Below are 16,042 nucleotides of genomic sequence, written 5' to 3'. Positions count from 1 at the left end.
TCTGCAGTTGGCTCAGGATATCTGAAATGTTTTCTGGGACCGATTTAAACAGGTCAGAGTATCCGTTTCCAAAAGCAATTTTATAGACAGGCTTCTCCTCCATCCTACCCATTCACCCTTATGCTTTTCGCCTCTTGGAAGGTTGGAGATGGTTGGGAATTTAAAAAAAAAAAAAAAAAGAAGAAGAAGAAGAAGGAAAAAGAAAAACTTAACAGCAGGGAGACAACGCCAGAATATTCTTCTTAACTGGTAGAGAAAGAAGAGGAAGACAATAGGAGAGGAAGGTCCCTATTTGTCTGTCTTATTTTTTATAAAGAAAAATATAAAAATAAGTTAGATCATTCCCCTGCAGAGATGGTGTCAACATGATCTTCAGCAAATCTTTGTTTTCAAATCTTCCAGTTTTAAGGCCCCTCTTAGAGAGCTTCCCAAAGTGTCTGCAGTGAGATTCAGACATGGAAAAATTGGAGTCATTGAAACAAGTCGCCTCTGTTCTTAAGAATCAAGTCTCTGTGACTGGGGATGCAGCTCAGGGGTAGAGCAAATCACCTAGCATGTGCGATGCCCTGGGTTTGATCCTCAGCACTTAAAAAAAAAAAAAAGAGTTAAGTCTCTGCACCTCCACAGATGTGTCTGTTCCAACAAGTTTCTCCCTAAGGTGTGTGCATTGGCATTTGCATGATGTTCAGTAAGTATTTGAGTTCATGGAAAATTTTTCCAGGGATATGGGGAATCTTCCAGAGTCATTTGTTCATTTTTTTTTTCCAGTAAGAATAACAACCTGACAAAGTCATGAAAGTATTAAAAGGAGTGAACTTCCTACCTGTGTCTGCATTTATCTAGAGACCATTCTCTTAACTCCTATGCCTCATTCCAGTGCCATCGCTGGTTTATCAGGATAATGTTTGAATCATTAACAATTTCATAGGAATAAAATAAACAACTTTAAAATTTTGTACTTCTTTCCTTGCTAGTATGATCAGACACTTGTTATTGCAGCTGATTTTTTTTCTTTTCTGGTGCTGGGGACGGAAACCCTGGAATTCATACATACTAGTCAAGTGCTCTACCACTGAGTTACATCCCCAGCCCCAGATTTTTTTGTTCTGTTTTTTTTTTTTTTACATGTCTGAAAAATATCTTCTTCCTTTTCTCATACTTGATTAATATTTTGGTTTAGTATAAAATTCTAAATTCAAAATTTGTCTCTCCATAATTTTAAGATATTACCCAACTCCGTACTACCATCTACAATCGATGAAAAACTTGGTGGCAGTCTTGTTATCTGAATACCATGGGTGCACTTTACCCCATGCCCCTGGTAGGTATTTGTTATTCTCTTTATCACCAATGTTCTAAAATTTCGTTATTTGTGTATAGGTGGTGTGGGTTCATATTCACTTTAATATAAACACATGAACCCATAAGATTTGGAGGTTTTCTCAGCTGGGCGCGGTGGCACACGCCTGTAATCCCAGAGGCTGGGGAGGCTGAGGCAGGAGGATCATGAGTTCAAAGCAACTTAGCAAGACCCTGAGCAACTTAGCAAGACCTTGTATCTAAATAAAATATTTTTAAAAAGGGCTGGGGATGTTGCTCAGTGGTTAAGCACTCCTGGGTTCAACCTCTGATACAAAAAAAAAAAATATATATATATATATATATATATTTGGAGTTTTGCTGGTATTTCTTTTATATGTTCTTCTCCACCAAGTTGATTCTGGTTTTTTGTTTGTTCATTTTGTTTTTCACTCTTTCTTTCCTGAAATAAATGTCCATTGGTCAGATATTTCTAAGTTAATCCTCTGTTTTATCTTTTCTTTTGTAATTTCCTTCTTTCATGGTATGTATCCTTGGGCAATATCATTTGTTATATTTTTTTTCAAGTCACAACATATGGAAGCGTGAAGTGGCCTTGTAGATTACCTAGTTCAACTGCCTTATTTTACAGATTGAGACTCGAGCCCAGAAAGAAGGAAGTTTCCAGGAGGTGTGATGACGTGCACACAGTCACATCTGCATGTACAGCCAGAGCTACCTAACTCCAAATCCATGACTTTCTCACGTCCAGCAAGCCTTGAACACTACAGGCTCTCACTTTTTCCCTCAGACATTGTGAATATGGCCCAACAGTAAAAAGGAACCCCTGAAGTTCCAGGGAAATAGCCAGACCAGCCATGGACGCTGCCAATGAGTCCTCGGAGGGAGTGCCATTTATTCTACTGGGACTGACAACTAGCCCTGGACAGAGGCGGCCTCTCTTTGTGCTGTTCTTGTTCTTGTATGTGGCGGGCATCCTGGGTAATGGACTCATTGTGGCTGCCATCCAGGCCAGCCCGGTCCTTCAGGCACCTATGTACTTCCTGCTGGCCCATCTGTCCTTTGCTGACCTCTGCTTTACCTCCTCAGTCACTGTGCCCAAGATGTTGGCCAATTTATTGTCCTATGACCACTCCATCTCCCTGGCAGGCTGCCTGACCCAAATGTACTTCTTCTTTGCCCTGGGCATAACTGAGAGCTGTCTCCTAGCTGCTATGGCCTATGACCGCTATGTGGCCGTTTGGCACCCCCTCCACTATGCCACGAGGATGTCGCAGGCTGTGTGCATGGCCCTGGTGGGGACAGCTTGGCTGGTGTCCCACATCCACTCCCTCCTGCACATCCTGCTCATGGCCCGCCTGTCCTTCTGTGCCTCCCACCAAGTACCCCACTTCTTCTGTGACCCCAGCCCCTCTTTTAAGGCTCTCATGCTCAGACTCCCGCCACATCCAGCTTCTCATCTTCACCGAAGGTGCTGCAGTGGTGGTCACTCCCTTCCTGCTCATTCTTGCCTCCTTTGGGGCCATCGCAGCTGCTGTGCTCCGGCTGCCCTCAGCCTCTGGGAGGCTCCAGGCTGTGTCCACCTGTGGCTCCCACTTGGCTGTGGTGGGCCTCTTCTATGGGACAGTCATCACTGTCTACTTTCAGCCCACATCCCAATATAAGGCAGAGCAGGGATGTGTGGCCACTGTCATGTACACCATAGTCACCCCATGCTGAACCCTGTCATCTACAGCCTCCGGAATCACAATGTGCAGGGGGCACTCAGAGCCCTTTTCACTGGGCAAAGGATCTCTGCTGATGTCTCCTGAGGGTTGACTGCACCAAAAATAGACTGCATCAGCCATGGTGACAACTCATGAATGTGACCCTCCGCTCTCTGCTACTTTAAAAAAATCATAACAATGGCTACCGTTTTCTGAACGCCTACCATGAAGCAGATCCTTGCCCAATCACACTTTATTCCCTAACAGGGAAACAGATATTATAACAAAGTGTTATAGGAAGGAAACTGGGGCTCAAAGACAGGAAGTGACTTTCCCAAGTTTACCCAATCCTCAGGAGACAAAATCAGGTCCCTTTCTGCTACGTCATTACCTCTTCTAACAATCACTCCCGGACATTTGGACTTAGTGTGACCTAAGAACATGCTCCATCCGTGGGGCTTGCTTTGTGGCTTATGGGGATTAGAACTTTATTTTCAATCATGTCATCATATGTTCTCAAATAAATTGACTTCTCATCTACCTGGGACAGGAATATAAGTTCCCATACCTGAGTCTGACCCTTCCATACACACTCTGGCACACAGGAGGGGCACTCTGAACATCTGAGTTGAATTACTGTATTTTTATGTTAACAAACATTTAGAAGTAGTCTGTTTTTCTTATCCTTCGCTCTTCTTTGTTATAATGTCACCTGCTTAACTACACCTGGAAATGCTGCAGATATGCTATGGACAAGCACAGTGATCAAAAGGAAAGCTGAGAAGAAAGGAGGGTGCAGATGGAAGAGGCACGTTGTAAGTCCTCACCATGCATGTCGGCACTTCAATCATCCTTACCCACAAAAGCCTATGTATTCTTATTGCCCGTTTATGAACAATGGAACTGAGGCCCAAGCTGGTGACGGAGTCAGTATCAGAGCCAGAACAAGCGTGTATGTTACTTGATTCCCTTAGGTGTATTTTACCTGGACCCCATAGAATGCTGGCCCCAGTTTTTGAAGCCTTCATGAAAGAACTTTCAGGAAGAAATCTCAGACTGTCTCACGTGAGGACACATTTGGTGTCTGCTCTAGTGCATCTGGAATGCTCCTCAAAGGCCCAGGTGTTAAATGCTTGGTCCTCAGCTTGGCACTACTGGATGACTGTGGGAACCACGAAGATGTGTGACCTAGTAGGAAGAAGTTAGGTCATCAGGGTCATGCCCATGAAGGGGACAGTGGGGCCCCAGCAAGGGGAGAGGGGCACTAAGGGGTCAAAGGAGTGTCAGTCCTGCTAGCCCTGCCCAGGGCATCCCGCTCATATATAAGCCCAAGGAACAGGCCACGCCACTGGCCAGTAACACACAGCCCGTGTGGTAGCACTTCCCTCTTTCTGCCCTTGATCTCTACTCATCATCCCCCTTCTGCCCCAGTGCAGTCATTGCCTTCTGAAGGACAGCCATGACCAGTGTCATAAGTACCATCGGGTCTCACAATGTCCCAGTGCCAAATCCCTATTTGAAATGTCGGGGAACTGAGAAGCAAGGAGGCTTGTTCTAGGTCTCCTGACCTACAACATGCCTGTGATCCCTGCAACTCAGAAGGCAAAGGCAAAGGCAGGAGGATCACAAGTTTGGGCCAGTCTCAGCAACTTAGTGAGGCTCTAAGCAACTTAGCAAGACCCCGTCTCAAAATTTATAAGAATAAAAGGGATTGTAGATGTAGCTCAGTGGTAAAAGTACCCCTGGGTTCAATCCCCAGCACCAAAATAAAAAATAAAAATATGTATTGACCACCTGTTCTGTGCCAGACACTCAGCTGGATGCCTGATCTATTTCCAGATCCCCACTAGGACAAGCAAGGGAAGGGATAGTCAGTCACATAAATAGCGTTAGTTGCCAGGTCTGCGGGTCCCTGGGCCACCTTGTCACCCCACCCCAACTAGCTCTGACCTCTTGTTTTACTTCAGTTAGTCCCAGAAGATGAAATGGCATGAAGATAAATGGCCTGGATAGGTCCTTCTGTCCCTAGAAAGACCCCTGAAGAGTCTACATGCCACTAAAGAAATTTTCCCTACATCTTTTCCACATGAAATATAAAGAGGCTAACTTTTTATTGTTGTTGTTATATACTTGGAACTGAACACAGGGGCACTTATTCACTGAATCACATTCCCAGCCATTTTTTATATTTTTTTAGAGACAGGGTCTCACTAAATTGCTTAGGGCCTCACTAAGTTGCTGAGGCTGACTTTGAACTTGTGACCCTTCCTCAGTCTCCTGAGTCGCTGGGATTACAGGTTTGTGCCACTGCACCCAGCTAAGAGACTAACATTTTTTTGTTTTTAAGTTGTAGATGAACACAATATCTTTATTTTATTTATTTATGTGATGCTGAGGATCGAATCCAGTGCCCCACACGTGAGGCAAGCACTCTACCACTGAGCCACAACCACAACCCAGAAGGACTAACTTTTTATACAAATGTATGCAAATGACGAGTCCCTTCCAAACACACCCCTTAGAAAAGCTTATACTCATTCCAAAGAGGCTAGTTCATTCAAGGGATTGTGTAGCACTCACTTCAGAAAACCCTTGGGCAGCACAAAGAAATCTGCCTTTGCCTCTTCCACCAGACATGTTCGCTGAGCTTGTCCTCAAATGACTTCTGACCATTTCAGAATTAATCCAGCCCACCTTCCTGGCACTGATATGTTCAACTCTTTGTTTCATTAAAAACACTGTGTAGCAGTGTGAACCACCACATCCGAAAAAATAAATAATTGCATTTCAAGTAAAGAATTTCAAAGTCTGCCTCTACAGCCTCATTTCTAATATAATCTTTAGAAAGTAAGTTTAGCTTCATGTCAAAGGTATAGTGATTGGAGAGATTTTAGTAGTGAAAGAGACTCAGATCGTAAGTGGTAAATTGATTACTCTTTCAAAAGGAAACAAAGAAAATTTCTATAACCTTAGTCTTCTTTCATGAAAGGGCTTCCACAGGGAAAATACACCCTTTAGAGGTGCAAAATAAAAACATAAGGACTCTCAATGCAGTAAGGTCTGCTTTAACATTCCTAGAAACGGATCAACATTCCACGCTGCTCAGGCAAGCTGTTAGCTCACTGGGAACCACCTCTCCACATCCCCTCTCCTGTTTTCTCCACTCCCTTTCCTTACTTGTCTATCCTGTTCTCTCTTTTCAGCCCTGTGTTTCTATTTTCTCCCCTCTGTGCTCTCTTCCCTTTCCCTCCCCACTTCCTTCACTAGCATTTGCTGGGTAGAAGCCCCAATCCTAGGCACCAGCACTATAGACAGTCTTTGCCCTTGCACACACAAGGGCAACGGGGATCATGACCAAAGCCAGAGAGAAGCACGAAGTGCTGCAGGAGAATGAAAGAGGGAGTAGGGACTTGGGATTGGAAGGGAAGGAGAGTTGAGGACAACTCATGGAGGAGTGTGGAAGATGACATCAGTGACCCCAGTCCCTCTCCTGTTCTTGAATCCACGTCCTTGGTCACGTAACTCTGCCCTCCTGCTGTGGCTTTAATCAAATATGTGACTCTTTGGCCACCAGGGTGTTAGGAGTCATGGCAGGCAGAGCCTGAAAAGTATCCATGATACTGGGTCATTCACTTGTGTTTCCTTCATTGTCTGAGAAGGACATGTCTGACGAGTCCACTAGTCCCAAGAGAAGGATAAGAGTCACATGAAACAAGACAGATCTGGCCAGAGTGACCAGGTCAGAGCCCCCAGCTGACCTGCAGATATCAGAGCAAGCCCAGCCTAGATCAGGGAAGACCTAGCAGTGAAATTAAATGATTCAAGTTTTAAACCAGGGATGGGGTTGTGGCTCAGTGGTAAAGCGCTTGCCTGGCATGTGTGAGGCACTGGGTTCGAGTCTCAGCACCCCATAAAAATAAACAAAATTAAGGGACTGTGTCCACCTACAACTAAAAAAATTTTTTTTAATTTTAAAAAATTAAACCACTGAGTATCAAGCTGTCCACTCTGAAAAAATAATTTGGAAATGTGGTCCCCAGTGTAACAAGATTGAAAGGGAAGGGTTAAGAGGTGCTTAGACCATTAAGAGGGATTAATGTAATTCAATTTTTATAAAGTCCTTTTTTTTTTTTCAAAATTTTTTAAGTTGTAGATGGACACAATATCTTTATTTTTTTATGTGGTATTGAGGATCAAACCCAGTGTCTCACACATGCAAGGCAAGTACTCTACAACTGAGCCACAACCCCAGTCCTAAAATCCTTTTTGATTTAACTTTTTTGAATATATAAAACATTTACCAGTTTAAAAGCCAATAAAATCCGGGTGCAGTGGCACTCACCTGTAATCCCAGTGGCTCAGGAGGCTGAGGCAGGAAGATCACAAGTTCAAGGCCAGTCTCAGCAAAAGTGAGGTGCTAAGTAACTCAGTGAGACCCTGTCTCTAATAAGCTGCAAAATAGGGCTGGGGATGTAGCTCAGTGGTCCAGGGCCCCTGAGTTCAGTCCCCAGTACCAAAAAAAAAAAAGAAAAGAAAAAAAGAAGAAGAAGGATTAATGCCTTTCTCACAGGACTGGATTAATTCTCAAGATAGTGAGACATGTGGGCTGGGGTTGTGGCTCAGCGGTAGAGTGTGTGCCTGGCATGTGTGAGGCACTGGGTTTGATTCTCAGCACCACATATAAATAAATGAATAAAAAAAAAGGTCCATCAACAACTATAAAGAAAAAGAGAGAGAGAGAGAGAGAGAGTTTGAGCTCTCATGGACCTGGACTGCTTACCACAAGAGTGGAATGTTATAAAACAAGCATTTTATCTCCTCTGCATGCACCTTCCTGTTCTTCAGATTTCTTTCATATTATAAAGCAGCACAAATCCCTCACAGATTTGGTCACCTGATCTTTGACTTCTTGGACTCCGGAAGTGTAAGCCCAAATAAATCTCTTTTTCTTTATAAATTACCTAGTCTCATGTATTCTGTTATAGCAAGAGAAAACACTAAGACAGTCATATTACCCAATAAAAGCAAACCAAGGCCACTCCCTTAACTATTTCCCATATTTGCCTTTTCCTCTAGTGCAGTCTCTCTCTCAGCCCTGAAAATGCATCTATCAATGTATACTTTCTTTTTCTGTTTGATTTGAGGAATTTATATTAGTATTCTGAACAGAAATATGATCTACCTAGGATTCTTTGAAAGTGTGAGTTACTCATGCTTTTCTGTTGGACTGGAAGCTCCTAGAAGTAAGAGTCAGGACTCCCCTTTCATATCTCTCAGTCTAATCTACTTTCTCATGATAGAAACTGTCCTCTCTTGGTTGCCTTCTTTGGAGACTTTGAAGTCACTCCCACACCCAGATCCAGACTAAGCTGGAACACTTTCTCTTATAGGGAGGGAAACTGAAATTGGCAAAAGTAGGGGTTGTTAGAAGGAAGGGGTGAACAAAACTAAAGACATGCCCCTCTGTGGGAAGGAGTCAGACATGGCACACAGACTCCACCGCCCTTCTCCTCTTCCAGGACCACAGAACAACCCACAGCTGGCAAAAGGAGGACCAAGGTGATCACCACACACACCATGAAATCAAGCAATCACTGACCTCAGAAACCACGCTGGCAGGTAGGAGTGAGCACAGGCCAGGCTGGCTTTGCACTGAGGAGGTACCATTTGTGCTGCTTCATAACATGGCAGATCTCTGAGGGGCAAGCAGTTGCATGAAGAGACAAAACACAAGGGGCAGGCTCTCTTTATTATAACAGCCCACTCTTGTGGCAAGTAATTCAGCTTATGAAAGTTCAAACTCTCGCCATCTTGAGAATTAACCCAGTCCTGTGAGAAAGGCATGAATCCCCCTCGATGGTCTAATCACCTCTCAACCCCTCCCCCACATACTTGGCATTCCTTATACCATCCATAATGCAATATTATCCAGTTCACATATGAGTAAATTGCAACTTGGTGAGGTAACTTTCCCAAAGTCCCAAGCTAGGAAATGGTACAACTAGTATTTGAGCACATATCTGTCCCTGAACAGAAATGAGGAATGGTAAAACTCACCCCTCAGCCCATTCTTGTTCCAGATCTACTTGTCATGCATTAGAATTTATCAATACTTGAAATGTTTATGTTAAATGCATATTCTGTCCCCTACCCCTGAACTTTCATAATTTGTGGATCTGGGGTGAGGGTTGGGACTTTTTTTTTTTGTACTTGGGATTGAACCCAGGGTACTTTATCACTGAGCTATACCCCCAGTCCTTTTTTCTGTTTTTTATTTTGAGACAGGGTCTCCCTAAGTTGCTGAGGGGTTTACGAAGTTGTCCAGGCTAGCGCTAAACTATAACCCTCCTGCCTCGGTCTCCCAAATCACTGGGATTATGGGCATGTGCCACTGTGCCTGGCTGGGACTACATTTTGAATAAGCATTTTGATGGAAGTGTCACTGCCCTAAATCATGTAAAAGTCAAGCAACTTGAGATTGCCAAAAGAAAGGTGGCATCCTTGTCTTTGGAAAGGCCAACCTGGCCAGGAAGTATTTGGGGATAACATGAAGGTTATAGGAAATACATGACTCTGCAGAAGGTGGGTAGCAGAGTTTATCATGAGGAGAGGAGGCTTCTGTGACTCTTACCAACTCTCATTGATTTACATTTGAGATGTTATAGATCTTCTCTTTTGAATTTACAGAAATTACTAGGACCTAGAATCTGACCTCAGGCTGTTATCAGGAAATACCATGGACTGGGTGGCTTAACCAGTAGACACTTAAATCATACAGACCTGAAAACTTGGAAATCTAAAATCAAGGTACCTGCAGATACAGCTTTTGGTGAAGGCCCACATCACAGCTTGCAGCTTTCTTGCTGTACCCTCATGTGCAGAAAAATAAAATTCACTTCCTCTTCTTCTAAGGGCATTAATTCCATCCTGGGGGCTCCACCCTCATAACCTCATCCAAACCTGATTGGCTGCCAAAGGCCTCCCCACCTAATACCATCACATTCAGGATAAGGACTTCAACGTACGAATTTGGAGAAGGAAACACAACATGCAATCTATATCAGTTTAAACTTTTTTCCATTAGCCCAGGATTGTCAGGGGGTCACTCTATGCAAGGGAAAGGGTCCTATCCATAGCAACCTCTGATCTGCACATGCCACCCCCATCCCCGGCCAACGCATGCCCTCTGTATGCCCCTGTGGCAGAGTATCTGTCACACTCTCTCAGGGCTGCCTGTTTCTGCATCTCTCCTCCTCTTCTCCAACTGACCATCTACCACATGCATCAGACTGAGAATTCCACTGGGGCAGAGAGCATATCTGATTTCTCTTCCACATCAGAATACCAAGCACAGGGCAAGGCCCTGAGTGAACAAATAGGAAATGTGTGTTAAAATCAGGAAATGGGCTAAGGGAGGAAGGGCTTGGGCAGAGAGAGTTGGACACCTTTCCAAGAGGACAGAGAACCATTTGAAGTAACAAAGTGATGGAAAACAAGGCCACACGCCAGAATAGCTGCACCTCCTGATCACTGACTGCATTAGTCAGGCTCGAGCTGTCATAACAAAATACCATGGACCAGGTGGCATAACAACAGAAAATTTCCTCACAGTTCCCGAAGCTACAAGTCCAAAATCTGGTGCCATCAGGGTTGGTCTCTGGTGAGGACTCTCTTCCAGGCTTAGAGCTGCCACCTCCTAGCTGTGGCCTCACAAGGCCTCTTCCCTGTGCTTGTCATGGGAAAGAGAATAAGCAAGCTCCGGTGTCTCTTCCACAGCTTATATGGACACCAGTCCTTTTGGATTAGGACTCACCTTTATAAACTCATCACTTCCTTAGAGACCCTATCTTCAAATATGGTCACATCGGGGGTTAGGACTTTAAAAGAAGAATTTGGGGGGGTGTAAATCATTTCATAACACCAACTATGGGGCAGGCACCCCTTATCTTTGGGGTGAACATGATTATTACCTGTTCATAGTCAAGACAGACACAGCATTAGTAAGATCTTGAGTTCTGAGCTCTAAGTTCCTAGGTTTAAATCTTGAGTTAACTGTTTATTAGCTGGTTGACCTTGGGGAAATTGTTTAACTAAACAAATTATGACAATATCGCTCTGGGGTTTTTGTGAGAATCATCTAAGAAAATACATATAAAGTACTTTAGAACAGGTATCTCATTCTTGCTTTTGTCTTTATCCTCCATAGGCTATACCCTTGGCACTGATGGGCACCAGAAAATGTCAAGTAGACTTGGATGCTGTTTATTCAAGGGCCCTTTGATTGAGTCCTTCGTGGACTAAGGCTAGTGCTGAGCCAGTAAGAGTATAACAGCAAATAATCACCAGTTAATCTAGGCTTATTTTTGGTCTAGCACAACAGATAAATAGATCTTAAAATGGTCCTCAAGTGCTTTTGCCTGACTACCTCTGGCTCCTTTAGTAGTCAGAGTTCAACACAAGAATGCCCTGGCTTAACAATGATTTCATAGCAGTTTGGAAATTTTTTCTCATCCCTTTTAAGAAAATTTGATATCATTTCTTCCAAGTTTGGAAGGGGAACACATAATACTCATCCAAAAGAAAAAACACTAGAAATCCTCAATTCTTGGGCCGTAGGCTGAGCATGTGCTGTGTGTTTTCAGAGAGCTGCGGCAACATTCTGCTCTTTGCAGTAGCGACTACACAGCAGTTGCTGAATCAGAGTAAATATCAGTGTGACCCTAGACCTCCAGTCAGAGGGCATATCCGCAGGGGATGGACATAGATAACAGGCAAAAGACTTCTGAGACTGAAAACTCCAGCATTTGGGAATGGTGCCTTTGGAGACAAGCTCCCATTCGGGATGTGTAAAGCATCCACACGTGGCATTCCTTTCTTTAGTAAATAAACTGTAGATAATTAAGGCAGCAAGAAAAGTTAGATTGCCTCCTAAACACTGAGGGTGAATCTTTGTTTCCTGGAAACTAGAGTGATATTAACTGTGTTTGGGTGACACCAGGAGATGAAACACCAAGGAAGGCTGCAGTTGCAAAATCATGATCCTCTTGGAGGATTATGAAGTGAAGAACGCAAAGAGGAGCTTGGGTTCTTCATTTCTGTCCCATAATTGTCAAAACCCAGGATTAGGTTGAGTCTTCAGTTTCTCTAATTGGCTTTTGAATCAAAGAATGGGGAGACAATCTAAAAAATATCTTAGGTTGCAGATGACAGAAATAACCATTCTGAGTGGAAAAGGAAATTCTGTAAATGTTTAGATATAGTAAAGTTGTTCCCTAAATTGTTCAGTATTGTCACCTAGCAGATAAATATTACTATTCTGCAAAGTAATGGACTTGTTCTATATGGGTGTTATATGTTTTAAAAAGTATATATAAAATAAATATTGCATATGACAAACTTAGAAGTTTTGTTTAGAGCAATTAACATCTGAAATGTCTAACACATTAATGGTTTCTTAAGGTACTAAGTACTTAATACGTGGGAAAGCCTTTTGTGTGACCCTTAGGCTTACAATGTGCACTGAATAGTTTGTTTATGAATCCAAAGTGGACACCACTAACTGGTCTTTGAAATATACATGTAGTTTATATTTTCTATGTTTGTAACTTTGCATGTATTTGTTTTGTCGTATAAAAATTTATAAATGTTTATTATCTGGCTGAAATTAAACAAGAACTAAGATGAGCACCCAAAAAAAAAAAAATACTTTAGAATAATGGCCTGGTACGTGGTAAATCTCAATATATTTTGGGCATCTCACTATTTAAGGTTGAGTAATCACTGAGAATAAATGGTGGAACTGAGATTTGAACCAAAGATTGTGCTCTTAACTAAGGAGCTACATCCCCTGAAAGTTAAGCGTATGATACATTCATCAAATAACATTTTGTTTTCTCTGATACTCATTATTTAAAGTATATGGATCGAATTCTCTCTTGTTCTCAATCCTAAAAACAACCTCTCTGACATTATTCACACACCCCGCTAAATATATCATCCTGGGGCCCTATATCTCTAGCCTGTGGCATGATTTGCTCAGCAGCCAACAAAACTATTTCTGCTCCTCTGCTGCCACCTTGTGGCCCTATGAGCATTTCCACATTACTTGGCAAGGTTGGGCATTTGATTTGATCTTGTTTCTCAGTGAGCGTAGGTGATGCACTTAAGACTAAATGTACGAAATATTTGTGGCAAAGAGATATAACAGGTGACCTTCTGTCCCATTATGATTAATCCCAGCCCACTTATGTTGCTTTAGGATTTTCCCTACGTAAGCAACATACATAGATTTATGCCAACTCGGGTCAGAGATCAGAGATGACAGGACGTAGTCCCTGCCCCAAAAGAACTTCATAATCTGCTGTTAAACAGAAACTTACAATTCAACTTTGGCAACCATACATGAAGACAGGATTATCCTACAAGAAATGATGGCAGGATTATTCAAATCACTAAGACTCACATCTCATACTTAAGGGAAAGTTTAAATGTTTCATTAAATTTAATTAAAATGGAGTCAGACTACACCTCAATAGTAGGGCCCTTGCTTAGTATGTGCAAACCCTGGGTTCACTCCTAGCACCAAAAAAAATTTTAATTAAAATGATAACAATGACAATAATAATTTATCAAAATATTTCTATACATTAAGCAAAATGCCACATGCTTTACCAATACTAACTCCTTTTTCTCTCGTTCCAACACTGTTGGTCTAACAAGTGGGCTCTACAGGTGGAAAAGAGAAGGTGCTGGCAGTACTTGCTGGCTGCAGGCTTTGAACCCCAGAACCTTTTCTTAGCCAATGTCACATAGCCTGGGGGTACATGTGGTGGTGTGACTGCTTCTCTCTGAAGAGACAGCAAAGACTTATCAGAGAGGATGTGAGATTTGAGCTGAATTTTGAAAGATAAACAGGGTTTTGCCAAGTTGTCAAGGGGAATGTGGGACCTTGAACCTTGAAACCCTTTTTTTTTTTTTTTTTTTTTTTTTTGCGGTGCTGGGGATTGAACCCAGGGCCTTGTGCTTGCAAGGCAAGCACTCTACCAACTGAGCTATATCCCCAGCCCTTGAAACCCTTTTTGATATAAGTGGATGCATGATTATGTAGAGGATGGATAGTCAAGAATAAAAATCAAACATTTATGAAACACTGTGCTAAGAACTTTGGCTCAGTGAACACTTTCTAGCCATCCTATGAGATATGATTATCTTCATTTGGAATATCAAAACTGAAAGGGACTAAGAAATTTACCCACAATTATTTGTACAATCAAAAATAATTTTTTTCTTAGGGACAGCAGTGCACGTCTGTAATCCCAATGATTCAGAAGGCCAAGAGGAGGAGTCCAAGTTCCAGGTCAGCCTCAGCAAGGCCCTGTCTCAAAATAAAAAATAAAGCCAAATTATATTGTTACATCATGTGCATGTACAAATATACAATAACAAATCCCACTATTATGTATAGTTATAATGCACCAATTTAAAAATATAGGGGGAAAAAAACCTATCATCAGGGTGGCTAGAAAGGAAAAAATTAATAAATAAAATAATTTGAAAGGGCTGGGTTATAGCTCAATGGTAGGGTGCTCCTGGTTTCAATCCCCAATACTGCAAAAATGGGTAAGTAAATAAATTTTGGGTATGGGGGGAATAGAAGGGGGATACTGGGGATTGAACTCAGGGGTGCTTTACCACTGAGTTACATCCCCAGCCCTTTTATTATTTGAGACATGGTCTCACTAAGTTTCTAAGGCTGGCCTCCAACTTGTGATCCTCCTTCCTCAGCCTATGTAAGGATTATAGGGTTTGCCACCATACCTAGCTTGTATTGGCTTTTTCTTTGGGGGGGGGGGGGTTGGGGGTACTGGGGATTGAACTCAGGGGCACTCAACCACTGAACCACATCCCCAGTCCTATTTCATATTTTTAGAGACAGGGTCTCACTGAGTTACTTAGCACCTCGCTTTTGCTGAGGATGACTTTGAAATCTTGATCCTCCTGCCTCAGCCTCCTGAGCCACTGGGATTAGAGGCATGCACCACCACACCCGTCTTGTATTGGCTTTTAAACTGGTAAATGTTTTATGTTTCAAAAAAGTTAAATCCACAAGGATTTTATAAAAATTGAATTACACTGAAACAAATGAGTCTACTCTTATAGCAAATTAATAGCATGATTATATAAAAAGTAACTGAAATGATTTTTTTAACTCAATACTCTGTATATCTTTAGCAGGTGTGATGGTAACTTTCAGTGTCAATTTGACTGGATTGAGGAATACCTGGAGAGCTGGTAAAGCCTTATTTCTGGGTGTGTGTGTGAGAGAGTATTTCCAGAGGACACTGCTAGGTGGGCTGGTGGACTAAGTGAGAAGATCTGCTCACTTCCCAACGTTCATTCAGCCCAAGCCCATTTAGTATAAGAAAGTGATTTCCTCTCACTCCCTGGGAGCAGGGACATTCTCCTCTTGCTGCCCTTTAACATCACAACTCCAGATGTCCCTCCCTGGGGCTGCTGGCCTTATACCAGGGATCCCCTAGGTTATCGTATCTTTGGCCTCAGACCAAGGATTATGCCTTCAGCTTCCCCAGGTTCTGAGATCTTCAGATTTGGACTGAGCCATGCTACCAGCATCTTAGTCTCCAGCTCATAGACAACCTATTGTGGGACTCTACATAATCCCATTGTTCAATTCCCCTGAGAAAGTCCATTTAACATCTGTGTCTATTCTGTCGGTTCTGTCTCTCTGAAGACAGAAACACTTTAAGGCCAAAAACATAACAACTGCAAAGGGAAATCTTGGAAACTTTCACCTCTAGAGGTTATTACTAGTGGCATAGGCATAATTGTGTAACTATTGTGTATTTTATGATAGTACAAATGAATAAATATACAGATGTTAGGAACTGTTTCCACTGGGAGTATAGAATTCTCAAACACTACTATATCATCTCAAAAGAATACAGGAATGGTCTTGAAAAGGAGAGCACAGCCAAGAGTACCAAAAAAGAATTATG

The 16,042-nt window shown here is 42.5% G+C and overlaps 1 protein-coding gene across 1 annotated transcript; it reads left to right on the top strand.

The window, feature by feature from the left end:
• Positions 1–2,177: 2,177 nt before the first annotated feature.
• Positions 2,178–3,131, top strand: LOC124964190 (olfactory receptor 1K1). Its single transcript, XM_047524066.1, is given in 3 exon segments — positions 2,178–2,729; positions 2,731–3,025; positions 3,028–3,131. Coding segments are annotated over 3 exon segments (951 nt in total).
• The last annotated feature ends 12,911 nt before the right edge of the window (positions 3,132–16,042 follow it).

The sequence above is a fragment of the Sciurus carolinensis genome, chromosome 14, assembly GCF_902686445.1.
Source record: "Sciurus carolinensis chromosome 14, mSciCar1.2, whole genome shotgun sequence".
NCBI classification, from domain to species: Eukaryota; Metazoa; Chordata; class Mammalia; order Rodentia; family Sciuridae; genus Sciurus; species Sciurus carolinensis.
This window is presented reverse-complemented; position numbering and strand designations above follow the sequence as displayed.